The following is a 19,587-nucleotide window of genomic DNA, read 5'->3' as shown; positions in this document are numbered from 1 at the left end:
TACAAACCAATCGTTTTCTTCAAAAAGGTCTCGTGTGCTGTATGAGGCAAACACACCAGTAATGTTCTTGCGGAATCTATAACTGGCAGCGTTCTCTAAAAATCAATCTGGCTATCTGTCTCTAACCTCGGAACACACATACGATATCTCTTATTCAGCATACAGCATTCAAAACACGCCCATGGGCTGTGCGATGTCAGTGCTCATTAAAGAAGCCCATGTCGCCGAAATTACTCTGGAGCCCCCTTTCTCCCTACAGTCTTCTTTCTCCCTCTTGCTGCTTTCTATCTGCCTGCTTCCACTCCGTCCTTCAATCGCTCATCGCGGAGCGTTTTAGGTTTTTACAGAATAATGAGACAGGCGCAGTGTATTCCCATTCCTGAAAATAAAATTTTTCGACAGTATTAGCGCAAGCTGTCAGTTTTATGCGATCAGTGCTGATCCGGATGACCTCCGGACATGTCTCACTTTCATATCTAGACGTCCTTAAAAGATGTTAATAACCCTTGCACTCTGCCGCATGGCCTCGCTCGCAGAAGGTCCCCAGACACCCAAGAGCAGCAACCACCAGTCTCAGCAGCAGCAGCAGCAACAGCAACAACAGCAGTCGCACGCCCACTCGGGCTCCAAGTCTAGCGGCAAGGGCGGCGCCCACAGCAACGGCCTGGGCGGGGGCAAGGCGGACGACTACTGGATCAGCCGCGAGACGACCACGTAGCGGGAGAGTCCGGAGTCACCGCCGCCGTTCGGCAGGGCCTACACGGCGGCGGCGGCGACTCCCGAGCGGGCGGCGGCCGAGCCCCTCCCGCCGTGCTGGTGGTCGGACTCGTCGGCGAGACACGTCCCTGCGGCGGCAGGGACGCCAGGCCGCCACACTCCTGAGCGAGAGGCGGTGCCACTGGCCTCGTTCTACGCGGGGCCTCCTGCCTCCTCCGGGCAGCCACAACAGCAGCCGCAGCAGCGCAGGGTCCTTCCGCCGCACCTGCACCTGGTGCCGCAACTGTCGCCACACGAGCAGGAGCTGCAATGGCGCTTTCTTCAGCAGCGGCAGCAGCAGCAGCAGCAGCAGGCCGCCTGCGTCATGTCGGCCAAGGTGGCCGCTGCTGCTCAAGGGGGTGACACCGGGTACGGAGTCTGAGGTACGCCCACCGTTATTCTCCGCCGATATCTCAGAGAGAAGAGCGATTTGGCTCGTGTATAACCTCTAGAGAGCATCGGAGGCCATTGTGCTGTTCTGTCTAAGTGGACGTTAAAGGACCTCAGGACAGTCTATGCGGCTTCCCGCATAGACGGAGTCACTTTGAGACGTTAGACACCATAAGCCTTAAACAATGAGTCAATTGAGGAGTCGCAGCTTCTTTATGCAGAGGCGGAACTGGACAAACACGGAATGTACCGGCCTGAGTAACATCAAAGAGGACCTTCTTTTTTCTTGCCCAACCGGCGATTACGTAGAAGCTACGATCGTCAGGTGCACTTTCTGTTTAAACCGATATTTACATGTCGATCATTCCTTGGGGTAAGCAGCGTCACTGTCGTAAGTCGTAGTCGAAAACCGAGGATACGATTGCGATACTGGGTAAAGCGTAATCACTGCGCAGCTTTAGCGGGTGAGTATTGCAACTGAATGAAAAATATTGTTGTTATTTTTGGTTGATTATTGAAATATTCAAGCGGCTTTCATAGTTGCATCTTTGCGTCACCGGCGCGGTGCTTCTGCGAGGGCGGCGTGTTTACTAGCACAGTTTCCAAGTGTCGTAATGTTATAGTGAGTTTCACGGGTCTTTCTAGGTGTCCACTGGCTATGTGATTTTACCGCGCCTTTCCTTGTAACTACTTTCAAGTGCAACACAGCGTGCACATGGCGTCCACGTGTCATTTCTAAGCGTTTGGCGCGTCTTAAAACCACGCCCCCCAGGCGTTGACCGCGAAGGCTGCACCATGCGAGATGCACGACCTGTGTGCACGGGGTGGTCACCTGAGCGCAGCGAAGAGCCACACGTGGTGACGTCATCAGGGGTGAGACCACAGTGTTAGACCACAGTGTTAGCAGGACCAAAGACCACAGTGTCAGCGGGAGGATTGTGGAGGGGGTGGCATCGTGATCTGCTAAACCGCCACCGACGCACAAGAGGCGAACAAGGCACAAAAAGGTGCGCTGTAAAAACGCTCTCGCATTCCCGCTGGTTGACAGCGGTGTCTGTGTGGTCCATGGCCACTTTAATACGGTCGTATATGTGCCTGAGAGTAGCCGCTGTCAAGAATACGACGCCTGAAGCCCTGCAACACAAGTAGGCGTCCATCATAAAAGCCCAAAGCATTGCCTATTTCTATGCCAGCTTCACTGCTTGCCTCGAAATGGGCCCCCTTTGAACGTCCAGGTTCATTTGTTGGTCAAGATATGGCGCCGCTTATCTGGGGTGGTGGCTCAACTCGGAGCGCGAGCATGACTGCTGAATGCTCCTTCACAATGCACCGTATGACGAAGAAGACGAGCAGAAAAACATTGCTAGGGTTTTAACAAGCAGACTTGCGAAAGTATGTATTTAGTCCGGCTGGCTCATGGTTTTGCTTTCCCGGGTAGTCGGCACACCTGGCGGCGATATTAGACCGAGGGTAACCTCTGAGGGAGGTTAAGCTGAACTGATCTGTTCGCGCCGCAGATAGAAGTTGATGAACACGAGGCATTGGAACGCAAAGCGCGAGCGTGTGTGGCAGTTTGGTTTGGTTTATTAGGGTTTAACGTCCCAAAGAGACTGAGGCTATGAGGGACGCCGTAGTGAAGGGCTCTGGAAATTTCCACCACCTGGGGTATTTAACGGTTCTTTAGCGTTCTTTAACGTCTACTGTGCATGGCACAGTACACGTGCCTCTAGAATTTCGCCTCCATCGAAATTCAGCCGCCGCGCCCGGGATCGAAGCCGCGTGTTGCAGTTTAACACGGGGCCTGATTGGCTACGGCGATAGCACAGTGCTTTCGTTCACAAACCAGCGAAGCTGATCTCTTTGCGCAGTCGCGGGTTCGACACCGGGTGGCTAGAATATTTGCTCTATTTATTTATTTAGATCAGACTTCAGCAATTAAATGGCTTTTGCAGCTTTGGTCGTGAAGTAGAGCTTTCGCTTTAAAGTTTCTTAGCTTGTTTTCCGACTGTGATAGCGTACTATCTTCCTCACCCTATATGTGCGGTACGCGCACAATGGACACTTAATTCTAGAGCGTAAGACCAAGGCTTTGTTTCGCTTAAGCGGCCGTTTTGGCTGGCATTGAAACTAAGGATTCCTCTTTAAGGCTTTGTTAAGGAAGCACCACCTGCGTTCACGAGAACCTAGGGGCACACGGCCCAGATTCTTTCCTGGTGGCTGCAGTGCTGGTACAGTAATTATTTATTGACTCCGCCGTGTAGCTCAAAGTCATGAAGTTTTTGGGTGTTCTTTCGGCTAATGCCATCCAAACTAATTTTAAGCGAGGTATTTGTTTACTACACATTTTCGTCACACCTATACCACACCTGAGAGGAGCTTCGCGGCTATCGTCAAACTCTTGCATGCTTAATAACTTGTATTGAATAGAATTATGGGGGGGGGGGGGGCGGAGTTTTTCGGAACGCCGGTGTGCAAAGCGAGATGTGCTAGATAACGCAGTCTCGAAAAGCAACCGCATGTAATTTTCCTGCAATATTTTCCTAACAGTATCTTATAGTTTTCTAATTTTCAAAATTTTTCTTCCTAGAATGTTGGATATGGCAGTAGAAAAAAGTTCATCGTCAGTTTATACCGATGCGGGATCTACAGCGACAGTTCTCCTTTCACTTTGTGTCTGCCTAATCGCATAACACATTTGAAAATTCGACTTCCGTGAGATGTCAATCGCCTTATTTTTAAACACCCTGAAATTGTACTTTTGAACGCCACAAATACCTGTTCTAGTTGGTCAAATGTTTAGGGGAATCCCCCAAGGTGGAGTAGATTTCTAATAAGGGAGTAATTACTCATTGGCATCCACCCGAGCGCAGCCATACGGCTACAAAGGAAAGCTATACAGCTTTCTCAGAAACTTCGTAGTTAAAGAAAAATTCGTCCTGGTCCTGGTAAGCTTGCCGTCCTGGTTAGCTCAATTGGTAGAGCGACTGCTCCGGTGAAGCGGTGGTCCTGGGTTCGAACCCCGGACCAGGACGAATTTTTCTTTAACTACGAAGTTTCTGAGAAAGCTGTATAGCTTTCCTTTGTAGCCGTATGGCTGCGCTCGGGTGGATGCCAATGAGTAATTACTCCCTTATTACCTGTTCTAGTGTTCACACGCGTTCTCCCATTGCAGTGCTACTCATTGGTGTTTCGTTCGCATAGTGCAAACAAATAATGTACAATTGCTTCTTTTTTGTGACTTAGAACTGTACTCAGAGTTCCTTCCTCCAACGTTTTCAAATAATTTTGCACGAAAAAACCCAGCCTCGGTAAACTTGAGTTCGGTGCAATTCGATGTCCTGTATAGGATATAACATCTCTGATGGTCGTGCCCTTTTTAAAATATCAAAACAGCACATCGTGTTATTTTACCACAAATGCACGAGTGATTGCGACGTATGATAGTAAATGATATGCGCAGTGTCGTGGAAAGCAGGCGTTCAATGTCGCTCGCCTTCAAGACTTAATAGGTACGTACTGACATGGGACAATGCTGCCGAAAGCCGTGAAGAGGAAATAGAACACGCTGGAAAACAATTCCTCAGGGACACATATATCTTTTAGCGGTTCCAGAAGTATTAACCCGTATTGAGTCAAAGCGATAAGACTGCCTAAAAATGGAATCTTTTCATTGCTTCGGGTGGCCCTCAGTCCACGTATGTTCGTTAAGCCTGAGATTGACAAACTTGAACATTTTCTTTTCCGCAGAATTAGGGGACCGATTTCTGTGTATAATTTGCCCGAGTATATATTTCTGTGTTTGTTTGCACGGTTCTGCCCTGAATTCTTCACTGGTGCTGGCGACCTGGCTTCTGTAAGCCTTGACTTCCCCGTGGATATAGGAATGGGAACAACACACAAACAAAAAAATATGTTACCGTTGGTGCAGTCCTTATAAAAAATGGTCCGTGGCGATTGTCGGCGAATGTGTAGCTGCCCGTTGTTGAAAGAAAGCTGAAAGCAGTGAGGACAGGATGGACATTGGTAATAGCCGCTGCAGAAAGAGAAACAAAGAAAAAGCTTCATTTCAATCACACGAAGGAGCTACGGATGCTATTTTGAGCGCGTCGGGCGGTAAGCGTGCCATTTCTGTAAGAACTCGCACAGTAATCGCTGTGCGTTTCCGCAAAGCATGTTTATCATCTTCACACTGAGGATTACTGTACGGAGCGGTTCTTCCCGGAGCGCATCATTAAAAAAAAGATAATAATAATAATAACCATCCTACGCTCGCGACGATTCTTTGCTGATAAACATGCGAAACGCGGAGTGAACCGGGAATTGTAATGAGCACACTAATACACGCGGCGAACTGGAGAAAGAAGGATGGAGCCGGAATATAGCGGGGCTTCAACGGCGACGTGAATTTGTGCTCTCCGCTAATGCGGCTTTGCATGAACACGTTCCGCTCTTCTTGAACAGAGTGCATAAGGGTGCCACTCAAAATGCACCCCACCGGCCGGTCCCTGTCGCTGTGTGTCCGCGGGCCTGCTCCATTTATCACGCACGAGGACTCATGTAAATGGGAACTCGCACCCACCCACGCACGCACCCGCTCGCGCTGTTGGAGATGACGCTTATCTCCTGGGCCTGGAGCTTCTTCGGTGCCACTAACGAAGGCTGGGGGAAAGTTATTCCTTCCTTTATCCACCCCCTCTCTCCCTTCCATGGAAAGGGGAAAGTGTTCTTACGTTCTAGTGTTTTTTTTTTTACACTTGTACCCCGAGTATTAGCAGGGCGCTTCGTTGCTGCTTCTCGTGCTCACTATCGTATAGGCTCTTTTGAGCGGAACTCCAGATGTTGCTGGTCCCTTGCGAATTTATTTGATCTTTTTGTTTATTTTATTTCTTTTTTTACTCGGAGCTGTGGTTCCGTTCGTTCCGCCAATTTTAGAGCGGGAGTTCGGCACGAATTTATCTTTGCCTGCCAAAATGGGAATAAAGATTACGGACTGAGTGGTACGAGAGAATGGTAGGCTACGCGTACGGGCCTGTCGTGGGGTGGTTCGAGAAAATAAAATGAGCGAAACAAACATGGTCGAAAGCAAGAAAGAATGAAGGTATAAGAAAGAATGTAAGAGTATATGACATGCTCACCAGGAGCCGACGACCGTAGTGATAGAAACTGAGACGAGGAGCGCAGAGTTTTGTATTTTGGCGGGCCATCGTTGTTCGCTCCAAAAGCGATTCACTTTCACTGGCGTCCTTATTAGCATTTGCTATTCACAGCAAGGGCCCAGATTTTGTTCCAGAATGGAATGGGGGAGATTTTTCCCCTGCAGTTCTGGTGCGATTTAATCTGCTGATAAGTGGTTCAATGTCAGTCGCAGAGCATATGGTCTTGCTTGAACAAGGTATTGTTGAGGGCGACATGAGCCTGTGTCTTATCTCCGAGGCCAAGGTAAATGGCACAGAAATACGGGGAGATTCTTTCGAAATTGATTCTGCGCCGACGTCGGTCTGCAGAGTGTCAGAGGGTCTTCACCGCAATAGAAACCGCTAGGCTTGTGCCAGCGAAAGTATCCGTTCTCCCACAGGAAAATAGCCCATATAGTAAAACGCGTATAAGGCACTGTATAGTCCTGTCTGAAACGCCAGTTGAACAAGGTATAATAATACTTAAGACATCCGGACTACATACTGGTGATTTGGAAAGTGTAATAGGTGTAAACTATAGCTGATTCGTACCCGGTAGTTGCGACTTTCTTGTGTGTGCATCGTTACGTCATGGTACCTATTTGATTTCACGAAAAACACGTTAACACATTACAGTCCAATCGACCTTAGGAAGAAAGGTTGCAGATGAATGTGAGCAACTTTATTTTTGAAAAATCAGAAACAGCACTGTTAGAGCGTTATTATCGGGAGAAGTTAAACCTATATTTTTTCCGACCTAGCAACAGTTTCTCTGTACCAGCGTCAAGAGCGGAAACGAAGCCGTTTCTAGGCACCCACAAGCATCGACAATGAATTTCAACTATACTTGCACTAGCTTAATGGGATTGTTGCAACAGGGAAAGCCAGCGTCACAAAAAGTGAGCAATTTGATCCCGAAATTTCAGTTTGGCGCCGCGTTTACTGTAGTTAGCGTGCATTTACTGACGCTCGAAAACAATGTTTCCGCAAAACAGTCGTAAGATGCCAGTGACTGACTAGAGGACTTTTGAAAATAAGCGACGGGGAGAGAAGAAGCATTGCTTAAAGTAACGACAAGAAGAACCCTTAATTCATGATTTGGGTATTGTGTGCACATACAAAAAACGCTCGGACTTTTGCGACATGCTGGAGATTTCTTGAATTTTTAAAACTTTGGAGCGGCTCCTCCGAAGTCTTAAGCTGCGCAGCCGTGAGTGCGTTTGTCTGGAGGGCACGCGTGGTGCTCTGCGTAGCAAGGAAAGCAAATTTTTAAACCAGGTGGCGGTTTTCACATAACATTCTGGCACTAGAGCAATTACCCGTACTATAAAAAAGGACAAAAGCGCAAGACTGAAGCCCTCCGACAAAACAAGTGCTCTAAGATTTTGCTTTTGTTTGCTATGCAGCGCACACCTCCAACGCTCTAGACAAGTCTGTTCCCGTCTATGCACTGATACTGAAAGAAAATAAAACAACTAATTTACAAAAAATGTGTTTTTTCTTCTTGAGGGGGGGAGGGGGGGGGGAGGCGGCGTTGATACGGAAACAGAGGTTATGGCTGTTTGCATACGCAAAACACGAGCAAATTTTTATAGTTTGTGTATGCTTAACGGGACACTGAGGTCAACGAGATGCAATTTTCGTTCTCAGGAAAAATATATTCTCCGGCTCTTTTCTACCTATGTTAATGTTTGACCCGCAGAAAGACGCAATTATTGCTGAGAAAATTGAATTTAAAAATTGCCTTCCACTATATTGGAACTTGATGTCTACACTAAAAACGACAGCGTTATCACCGTTATGAAATGAATGTCGGCGCAGCGTGGCCTTCGGGATCGGCGACAAAAAAAAAAATGCTGCCGGCGCAATGCAGTTTGCTTGCGAAATTAGCCGATGATGGCGACACATGCATTTTGTTTATTGGCATTTTCCAGTACGTGCACTGTTTAGGTAAATGCGGTAATCTACACTCTATACAAAGAGGAGTAAAAGGGACTGCGCTTGAGGAGAGTCTCCTCTATTTTTACTCCCGTGTAGATACCTATTCGTGTTCAGAGTGTATGGATGTAGGACAGCATAAATTTGTCCTAAACGGGATCACTTTAGAATGCACCGCTGAGCCTTTAAACCACGGGAACCATGCAAACAGTTGAAATTGTTTCAATTTATTGTCACGTAGGCTAAAGAAGTTGTTAGGGCCATTCTATGACTTGTAAGTTGCCATTCTAAATGACCATTCTTACAAATTTTATTCAGGAATAGAAGTTTCACGGAATAAAGAAAATTGAAATGGCTCAATCGTTCCAAATAAATTCTGACAGGCCATTTCTTTTATTTTTTTCCTGCGCTTTCACAGTAGCGATTAAGCCTCCAAGAAGCGCAGGACTACGGACGCTCACTCTAGCTGGGAGCTACCGCGGGAGCCCGACCTTAGCCACGTTCCATTGCACTGTCCATTGGTAATAAAGAGAATAACCGCCATTGCCTTTTATTTTTAAATAAAATATTACAAGCTAATTTATGAAACACGGATGTGTCGTGTTCGCTGGTATGACATACGCGATTTTTGCGAGAACACTGCTGATATCAAATGAAAAGGCTTGAATTCAATGCTGGAGGATCAACTAGTTCATTGTTTGCTGTTCTGACATCTCCAGATCTATGCTTGCTGTTAGCCACAATGACGAGCGCGCTAGTTTCTGTCGTGTGAGCGGCACACACAAAAAACGGTCTCGCAGTAATGTACACCGTCCAGAGCAAGCATCACTAAAGCCACAGCCACACGCACACAAAAAATGATTTCTTCTAAAGTTCAAACTTATGGCTGGCAATCTGTTTGTCCATTTTCAGTTTCTTCACTTAATTAACTTTAGTATTCGTTTTTACAACGCCTCTGCGATGGCTTTGAGAGTTTTGCAGTACGTATAAGTGCCATAAATTTTCTTCAATGCAGTATGAAGGCTGCTCTACCCCATTTTCTTAAAATTAAAAAAAATGATATATTTGTATTTCGTTTTATGCAGCCCTAAAATCCTTCTATAAGCAAAACCTTTACAAGTCCGGTGCAGTATTGAAACTGGCGCCACACGTTCGATGGGGCAAAATGAAACCCTAATTTGCGAATCATGGCTATTATGTTTCATTCGCAAGTTTGAAAGACCAAACACTGAAGAACTATTTCCTACAGTCCCAGAATCACTCTTACCAACTTATTTAAAGGCTGTTTGAATAGTAACAAAGTAAAATGTAATGAACTTTAAAAGTTCGAATTCTTGCATTTTTCCCCCGCCCCGTGTGTAAAAATCAGAGACCAAGTCACGGGGAAGATTAAGACGTTCTTCCAAATCACCATATTATTCATTCCTGAAATGAATGCAGATGACGTCGGCTCTAAGGGCATCAGACAATCCTTGAGAGCCTATTGGAATGACAGACGCTGTATTTGGATCGAACCCGACACTGTTTTGTTGCATGCCCACCGCACTCTACACAGTTCTATCGGCGTGCGCTGCGTGCAGACTGGCTACGCGGTGTTTTTGAATGTCCTATGCCCATCGGAACTTTCTTTTCTTCTAAGAACGTTAGCTCTTCTTCACGTTTCTTGATTTCATGGGGTCTGCTACCACCTCGCTTCGGCGCGACATTTTCTAAGTCCACGGAATTCAAGATGGCGGCCCCCATAGTAAATCGATATAGCAACCGAACTCGTAATTGATTGGTGACGTCATTAGTACATCGAATTGATTATTGGTGACGTCATAATTAAATAGTCACATGACTATGTTTAGTCGCTTTTAACTCAGTAATTGATGAGACATAATAAAGCGACTTATATGTTTGATATCCTCTATATGAGTAGAACAAGTTAGACGCCAAAATTATCTAATGAAGTTAATATTTAGTTGTGGTTATGCTTATATTAAATTGCTTATAATTAACTAACCGATAACGTCAAGATCTAACTAATGGATATTCGTAGCGAGCGCGATGAGTAGGACATGTTAGACACCAATATTGTCTAATTAGGTTAACATTTACTTAAAGTTAGGCTTAACATTGCGGCCATGTCGTCAGCACTCGGCAGCTCACAATTTCATACCACATGGCGACCGGGCACCTACCGCCTTGGGGTAAGGAAAAATGAAATGGCCCTCCAATGAATCGAAAAACTTTTTCAGCTCAAACTGGTCAAAAATATCCGACCTGAAGGCGGAAGGCACCCGCTCGCCGTAAGGTATGGAAAAGTAGTCTAATCACGCGGCAATGGCGCTGCCGAACAGCTAACGCTCCTTACTTCAACGTCTTCCAGACGGTGGCGGAATTTTTGTGCCACAGTTAGTGCTCTTTCGTTCAGCCGTGTTGAATGGGCATGCGATTTTGTTCGATACCTACCGTGTGAACACGAGGCTCTGAATGCGACTGCAGGCGAGACCGAACACCGGTTGATGGCTTATACAAGAAGCTGTGCATGCCCGCTGGACAGAGTGCGACGCTGAGGTCCGCAAGGCTTTTTATGCAGTTTTTGTCTATCATATTCTGTCATTTCCTTTCGAGTTCTGTGACAGGCGCTATTGGGAACACCATAACAATTGATGGCACCGGCACTGTTTGTGTCTCAATGAGCTTTCTTCAAGGTTATTGAGCAGCAGCCAAAATTCATTGTTTTCGTTTTGTACGTTTTCACTATCGCGGAGAGAACGGGAACATACGGGTAGTGCTTAAGAGCACGCAGTGAACTGATTGTACTTTCTTTAGTTCATCCAGAACTTCACGACGTCCCATTTTGCACTACTTGTAGCCTGCTGCTGAAATAGTGGTTTGTTAATCGCCTGGGGTGGACAATTCCAAAACTTCGCTTAAGATTATACCAAAAACTAATTGTAATAACTAAAGATCTGCGCTATTATAGGATGCGACATTGATTTAGCTGGAATGTTTTAAAAAATGTGACATCTAGAATTTGGCACCTTTCGACCGCTTTCGCGTTCGCCAAGGCTCACTTCGCGATATTTTTCAGGGCTTAATAGGGACCAGTCTCCTCAAAATTAAACTGTAATAAGTGGATAAGGGGCGCTTATGACACCTAAATGTCAAGTTAATGCAATTCATGGTACAGAGAGTGAAGGCAAATTGTTTCTTGACACACACAGCGTGAAAAAATGAAGGGAAAGCCTCAGGTTGCTTGCCAGCGTTTCGACAAAGAGGCGTGTCTTCGTCTGGGCTAAGACAAATTAATACAACTGTCATTTAAAAGGTAGAGGGTGCTAGGTACAAAACTATCGCGTTCTGTCCTATGTTGTCTTTGCCCCACTCTCCTTAGCTGCAAAAAATAGGCTTAACCCCCTGGGACGAACCCCCGATTAAGCCTTTTAAGAAAACCACTGTTTCTGTCATTGCAACAGCTACGGTTGTCATGCTAAAAAACGTGTTGCGACCTCCAAGGTTTGAAATGTAGGCAAACCATACTTTCTTAGGAGAATTAACCTGCGGACAACGCCTCGCCGAAGCGCCTCTCAGTACAGAGCTGCAGACGTTACTTCTTTTAACAAATTTTTGTTGGAGCATACCGCTTATTCGTAATTTGGAGTAACGTCGCACGTGTGGCAGCCCATGGACAGCGGGCAGTCACCGTAGCGGGTGGTGGCGGAGCGGCACCAGTTGCGTAAGCTGTAGTTACGAAAACGTCTCTGCTTACGAAAGACTCAGTAAGCGAGGTAAAGCCATTTATAATCAGTGTCATAGCGATCTCAGCTCACAGCTATGAGGTGCTGGTAAGGATCAAAGAGTAGAATAGGCTAAGAAAAAACAGTAAAACAAAATTGCCTGGGTTGGTCAGTAACCACCCCTGCGGGGCGTATAGGCCATGAATGTATGAAGTCATAAACAAGCACTTCCTTGATTTCAGTTCCATAGAGGGTAGCTAGTAGGGCAAAACAAGCCAAATCTTATCACCTTTTCTTCCACCCTCTCATGCGATAGCCTTTGTCTCCGCTTCGGAACTGCAATGAGAAGGAGAGTGCCGCAACTAGCAACATACAGTGGGTAATGGGCGAACAAAACATGTTTTTTTGATAATTTTCTTTGCAAGGCGGCGCTTTACGGAGAAGCATTGGGCACGCGATGCCAGCACTTCCCAGCATGACGTAATTCAGTGGTACGTCGTTGACATGATATGATGATGATGATGGTGACGCTTATGTGGCGCCGCATCGCGACGACTAAACAAATCGTGGCGCCATAATGACCACCGCAAAGCGAGAGATGTGGCCGGCATCGAACTAGAGGAAGCATGGAATAACTTTAAGAGATTTTTCCCCCAGTTTAGCACCCTTTGGCGCAAAAGCAGAGTCGGTTGTTGGACCGATTTCGTGGACCTTAATGGGCTAAGCTAGGCAGCGGGGGACGAGTTTTTGGGAACTGCGCAGCACATATTCTGTGCCACTGAGAACAGAAAACATTCCCTGCTCGTGCAGGGTAAGATTTTACAGATAAGTTACAGGGTAATATTTTTTTGAAAAAAAAAAAAACAGGCGTTGTTTAAAAAACAATGCTCTATCGCGGTTTTATAATTCAGCATTCTTCAAATAAACAAATAAAATCTCTCTGGGTGCTTAGTGCTTTATTTTTCTGTTTTTTCGCTCATCATTTGGAGTGGGCTGCCACTTGACGTAATCTCTTGCCACAACAATCATAAGTTTTAACAGCGTGAAATACATCATCCCAGTTCATAAGAACCAGCTGCCGGGTTAGTTGGTAATGCATTTTTCGAAAGAAGTTAGCGAAAAAACGGACAAGGGACAGAAAGAAAGGATGTCCTATGTCTCCTTTCTTTCTGTTCATTGTCCGTTTTTTTGCGCTGACTTCTTTCGAAAAACATCATCACAGGAATTACAGTGAGGACAGAAAGAGCACCTGTGCTCGTGTCCTTCGCGCTGTTGAAATTGATAGCACGAACCAACTAGCCCTGCAGCAAGTAATGCTGACAACAATCTCCAACAAATCCGCAGGGCTTTGTAGGTCCGTTACTGTGTGTTTCTATAGATCAATAATGCATTATTGTGACGATCGCTTGGAATTCATTTCATAAAAAAGAACGCTAGAGATAGGCTGATGCACTACTCCTACTGCTCCGCACACTAGTGTTTACACTGATGCCAGTTACCCTATTGTCTACCCTATCGCCTGCGAAGAGACTTCCGTGATCTGTATGAGTTGACTTCAGCTGCTAAGACTGATAAAATTTCATTCCGAGCTTACGCTTGTGGGCTTTTTAGCCAGTGAAATTTCTGGGGTTTTTCTGTCCGAATCTGAGACCTAGATCCTATGATGTGGGGCAACAGGCGTGGTCCCCTCTCTAAGAATCCAGGAGCGCAAAAAAAAAAAACAAGATGGCATTAGTAAGGCGCGTTACTCAAAAAGAAGGCTCATCAGTAACTACCGCCTCTTTATCTAGGTTCTTTTTGCAGCCTGACTGACCCGAAAGTGCCAGGTAAGGTGACTTTCATGCCGCTTCTTGCATTCAGGCGTACTCTGTAGCGTTGTTCTGGACAAGGTTACAGTGGTGAATGAAAAGCTACAATCGACAGTGCGTCAATAATTGCCGAAGGTAATTATCACCAGAGCAGCCACTGGCGTTTGTAGCCCACAAGCACATGCACTCTACGATAACAGATTGAATAGCTGTGCTAGGCGGTGCATATACTGCACTAGAGAAGAAAGCAACATTTCTAACATTTTGTCACTTTTCGAGAACTAGCCATGAGAAAGCACTTCATCAACCCCTAAGCCATATTAATGGTCATAAATATTCTTTGTTTCCATCGGCTATATCTAGCTGGAACAAACTACCCTCGGCTGTTGTAAACTGCAACTCAGTTGAATCAATCATAGAGCATGTCAATAGCATTGTTTTATTATTAATGCCACCGTGATAAAACTATGAGGCTGACTTTCATTTTCTATTTTTTGTAACTATATTTGTTTCCGTTCTGAACCCGCTATTTTCGTTTGCCTGAATTGGCATCATTACCACCACGATGCCGCTATGATGATGAATTCTTATTTTGTATTATATATGTACCTATCTTGTTCCCCTGTATTGTCTCCTCTGTATCCACTCCTGCATGGGCCCGAGAAGGGCCTGCAGTATTTGTAAATAAATAAATAAACACTACGATGCTCTTCAAGCCTCATTTCGATGCAGCGAGAATATTCTCGGTAATAGGCCGCCTCCTCTAGTACCCACAAGAAAAAATGATATGGCAGCAAATTTAAAGCTCTGTTATCTTGCAAAGATTGATATTATGCTCAGTGCTGCGGTGTAACACGCAGATATCGCGTGTGACCTTGCTATCTCCCGTTGCCTACGATGTTCAACCTTACATAGGAAAGGCTCAGCCGGCAGCATAAAATTTGAGCCCACGCCGCTGAAGTCGTCGTTATCGACAAGCGCAGTGCCAAGGTTAATGTTAATCAATGTATTCTTGTTTACAAAGCCATAGGAAAATTGTGAGGAGCACCGCATCGGAAAGCTCCGGAGTGATCTCGACTGCCTTAGTCATTTCACGTGCACTGAATCCTCGGCGCAGGGTTGGGGATTCGAACCCGCAGACTCGCGTTCGGAAGCACAGCTAGGCGAAAATAAAGTGCGAGGCCGGGAAGAAGGCATGCGCCGAGAGATTACGCGGAAAGCCACAGCGCTTAATCTGGAACGTTATCGATGACGTAATACCGACAGGTTTGCGACTTTCGAATTAGCGGTAATGCGCGTCACGCGATGCGCAAAGGCGACCCTGAAGAAATCGCTATCTCCACCCCCTGCGCGGGTTACAAAGCCAGCGGAACGCGTCTGGGGAGGGTCCGGCTCTCCCAGCTGTTGTGTAGGAAAAGTAATCAAAAGAAAAAAAAATGACCACCCGCGAGCTGTCTTCATTTCCGCGCCCACGTCTCTTTCATGCGAAGTTCCAGAAGGAAAAAGAAAATGAGGCCACAGCGCCGACATAACAACAAAAACAGAGCACCCGGCCTAAAACAGATGGGGAAGCGTCGTCCTGTAACGAACCGCGTGTCGCGCCGATTTTGGGGAATGGAAAGAGGGAAGTTGGGAATGACGGGGAGCTGCGGGAGTCGCGGAAAGGGGAGAAGCGGGGAAGGAGGTAGAGGGCTGCGAAATTGCGTTCACAGCGGGACATTAATAGAAGCTAACGCATTAGCATCTGCTTGCGGTGAGCGCGACGCCCGCGCAGGGGCCTTCTGTAGTAAGCGCCCACCGGAAGCGCTGCTGGCTTCGCAGCGGCAGCTCTATTTGCATGTCTATTTGTGCGTGGCCGCATCCGAGGACAGATTCTTGTTAGCCGCTTCATCGGGCGCGTGTCAAATCGCAGATTCGCCCCTGTTTTCTTTGTGCTTGGTTGATGGTTGTTCGCAAGAGGCGGATCACGCACAGTCATTACCCTCAGTGGTTGAGGATATATGCGGATATATGCTCTAAACAAAAAATGAAAAAAAAGCACGGAAACATGAGTCAGAATATTAGGGAACAAGGTGCTTCATCCGCATACTTTTATAATACATGAAGTGGCGGGCGACAGCGCGTACATTTCCAGGCGCGCGCCCCATATCGCGTGCGATGTCATCGAAGCGAACCGTGGTAAACTGACAGGTAGACCATCACAAAATGAGTTTTTTGTAAACTACAAAAATGTCCATTCCACTCGCTTGGCGCCATTAGCTGTCTGAATTGTGGTTTAATAAGAGATGGTATATGATTGAAAAAAATTTTCTTACATGCTTAAACTGCACTGTACCTTAAAAATGCGCTGACATGCGACTAGTTTGATGAGAAATGAAGGCTTTGTTGAGCGCAATTTTGTTCCGTAGCGTGAGCGAAATTCTGCAGGCTAAAATTGAAACCACCAGTGACAGAACATGCGAAAACAGATTTCTGCGCCCCTCACGGCTGCTTCGGATGCAATAAATATGAAGGGAAGTTAGAAATATTCTGCGGTTCTATACATGGATCATTGACTACTATTAACTGCTATGGTAGTGCAGAATTTACTCGTTAAAAATGTTTTCTTAACAAACGCAGGTAAAAAGAATACACTTAAGTTTTCAGGACGCATCAAACTGTTCAGGTTCGCTTGTGAGGCGTCTTCAGTGCAATATTCCTTTCCTTCTATTCCATTCCTCCCGTACCGCCCGCACCGCCAATAAACAAAGTCAACGTATCAACATGGACGAGGATTTGCATATGAACGTAAATTATCCCTGCCTATGTTGTGTAGGTTGTGCGGAGACACTAAGTCCATAATTTCCTTTTCTCACTTCTCTCCAGCTCCACAGCCCACTCTTTAAATGATAGCCAGCATAGGTGATTAACAATGGCTCGTGTTGGCTAATATGGGTCGATGCGTTCACGATGCCCACGACCTTCTTTGCTTTCTGGTTCAAAATTTGTAGCCACAAAAACTTGAAACTTAGCCTTTTCGGATCGTTTCCTCCTTATTGCAGAAAAGCAATAAATGAGTAATTAACATAATATTCAGGCCAACAAGAAAGGGAAGAAGGCATGGGGCTAGATTTTCAGAATATCCCGTTGAGATAATTTAAAATGTGCTTATCCTGCCGGCTTTTATGTCTTATCTGTGTTGCGGGAATAAAAAAAAACTGTGAATTACTGGTCCCTGCGCATTTTGCCGAGAGGTGTCGTCACTAGACCACAGCGCAAGATATACTTCACACCTCTCTCAAAATAATGGGCTCGTGTTTGCTCAACGTGCCATACCGCTTCTAATGAGCGTTGGTTGGCCCCACTGAGAATGGCTTGGTTTTTTTTCACAGATATCTGTTCTCTTTTGCAGAAACAAGGTGCCTTACACGACGACTGCAAATTACTGCCGCTCAACAAGCTCCTCTCCAGTGTGCCCCATCCCTCGCCGTAGCAATCCTTTGTGACATCACCTGTGAAAGGACGCTTGTGCCACTTTTACGGTGAGCGAAATCTGGGTTGGCATTTGTCTATGTCCTGGCTTTGTTGACTCGTGAAATGTTCGCTATGGCGCATATTCGTATTTCAGATATATAAACCAATACTGTCGAGTGAATGTGCGCAATTAATTGCGAAAAAGAGGGAAAAATTGTGCGGGAAACTTCAGACTACTTACGCGCTGTGAATGCGAAAGCATTTCTTTTATTTTTGTTTTCTTTCTGTTTTTTTTAAATTTGTTTTATTTTTCCTTCTTCCTAGTGACACAACTTCTCACTAGCGTATACAGTCGCAAGGCAACGCATATACTACGTTCACCTGTGCTTGCCTAGTAGCAACTAGGTTTTGTGGCTTCTTGGTTGCGTTCTCGCCTCGCAGTCTGAATGTCCTGGGTTCCCCACCTTGGGAAGAAATTTTATTTTTCTTGACCTGGTCACGGGGGATTTCGGGCGGCACTTTTCCTGGACATCGGTTTTCGTTGCCGATGAGCCACGCAATGCTTTCGCTGTAAAAAACACGCCACTACGACACGCTTACTAGTAATACATGCACCTTGACTTCCTTCGTCTATACTTGAATAAGAAAATGTTTTCGTAAACTTATCATTAAGCCACGGAAGCAGCGTTGGCAAGAGGGAAAGTTCGAAAGTAACAAGAAAGAAACGAACGGAGGTTAACCGGAAACAGAAATCAGTTCGTTGTGAAATGAGTTGCCAAGAGCAGTCTGTTATAGGGGAGTAATTACTCATTGACATCCACCCGAGCGCAGCCATACGGCTACAAAGCAATTAATCACTTAAAGTAAAGCAATTACTCCCTTATTAAAAATCTACTCTACCTTGGGGGATTCCCCTAAACATTTCACCAAGAAGAGCAGTCTGCGAAAATTTAGGCTGAAGAAGTCTCTGGGAACCAAAATCACAACTTTTGGCCGCGAATGTTACAAAAGTCGATGCTTTGTTCTATTACAGATGCCCAAAAGCCTCGCCACTACATGTCTACACAAGACAAGTACAAGCCTCAGTCGGGCTTAGTATCTGCGAAGTCGCTGCGAAGTCGAAGAAAGACACCTACAAGATCGTTGCTGGAAGTCCAGGGTGCAGGATGTGACTTTCGCGGAACTGTGACTTTTGAAATTGAACTGTGTTTCAAGAAAGTGAGCTTGGAGAAGTAGTGACAAAAGGACAAGAAAGTGAGGCAGTAAACAAAGGGAAACACATAATATTGTGCTGTAATTACCCTGTTTATTTCCTTGCTTCACATAAGCAGTAACATGTACTTCAAAATATAGGTAGCATCAATTCTGGTAGCAAGCTGGAAATATTTCTTTCTCTTCAGTGTTTCAAGCTGCTCATAGACAACGTGCATGTACTAATCAGGTTCCATGCGGCAGTGTTTTCTCAAAGCTTATCTCTTAGCTAGACACCGTAGTATCTTTCAACGTTATGTAAATAGATTTTTGTGCTTGCATAAAAGAAGCATTGACGTCATCAACAAGGACTGGCGTGTTTACGTAGTCGCGACTCACTAATCTTCGTTACGCGCTCCCAGTTACAGAACTGGAGAGTTACTTTCTGTCCTACAACCAAAGCAGTACATTCCAACTTTCACTCCTTTGCTTTGAATTATGGCTTATTGTCACTACTGTATATAATTATTTGTACATAAATTTATATTTAAAACTAGCTAGATAGGAAGCGATCGTGGGGGCATGAAAATGTGTTTTCCTGGGAAGTCATATGACAACATTTTACTAATAAATCACGTTGCAAAATCGCCTCTGACAGGGTTTCATTAACGTAGTTAGTATGGCTTTTATTTTTGTTTTTATTTTACTGGCACTTGGCTGCCACTTCGTCCAAGCAAGAATTGCGTGCCGGGGATAGTGAACTATGAGTAGTTGCATTTTAAAAAATGTGGTACATGTAATTATCGTGGTGGTGAGGTAAGAGTCAAATTTATTATTACACAACAGCGCTATGCGCAACTATATACTTTAACACAAGAATGATTTGTCACAAGAGAAAATTTATTGAAGGACGTTCAAAAAGATGTCCACGAATGGGACAGGATCTAGTTTTCTCGAGTGTTTCTCTTAACAATTGCTCACTGCCCTCCACTCGGAATAACACCCGATTTTATAGTGAGAGCTACACTACGCCAGCTCTGCGAGCCTTCAGCGTGGCACACCTTGAGCTCCGTGGCTGCGCCGTGGCCTTGAGCTGGTTGGTCACGTGGTGCGGAGCAGCTGCTGCTGCCGGCGGCGTAGCGCGCCGGCGAA

At 45.7% G+C, this 19,587-nt stretch overlaps 2 protein-coding genes across 2 annotated transcripts in view; both read left to right on the top strand.

The window, feature by feature from the left end:
- Positions 1-846, top strand: part of LOC149343725 (neural cell adhesion molecule 2-like) — a 218,736-nt gene extending 217,890 nt beyond the window's left edge. Inside the window, exon 10 of the mRNA XM_089542441.1 lies at positions 537-846. Within this exon, the coding sequence (XP_089398567.1) occupies positions 537-718 (182 nt within the window). The 3' untranslated portion in view covers positions 719-846. The remainder of the gene's footprint in view (positions 1-536) is intronic.
- Positions 719-19,163, top strand: LOC149343724 (uncharacterized; the record flags this gene model as incomplete). Its single annotated transcript, XM_089547059.1, has 3 exons — positions 719-1,139; positions 17,183-17,312; positions 18,278-19,163. A coding segment is annotated over one exon (420 nt), but the record flags the coding sequence as incomplete, so codon positions are not given.
- Between the last annotated feature and the right edge of the window lie 424 nt (positions 19,164-19,587).

The sequence above is a fragment of the Amblyomma mixtum genome, chromosome 5 (assembly GCF_055824585.1).
Source record: "Amblyomma mixtum isolate Tamu chromosome 5, ASM5582458v1, whole genome shotgun sequence".
Lineage (NCBI taxonomy): Eukaryota > Metazoa > Arthropoda > Arachnida > Ixodida > Ixodidae > Amblyomma > Amblyomma mixtum.
Note: the sequence above shows the minus strand (reverse complement) of the source record. Positions and strands in the feature narration are given on the sequence as shown.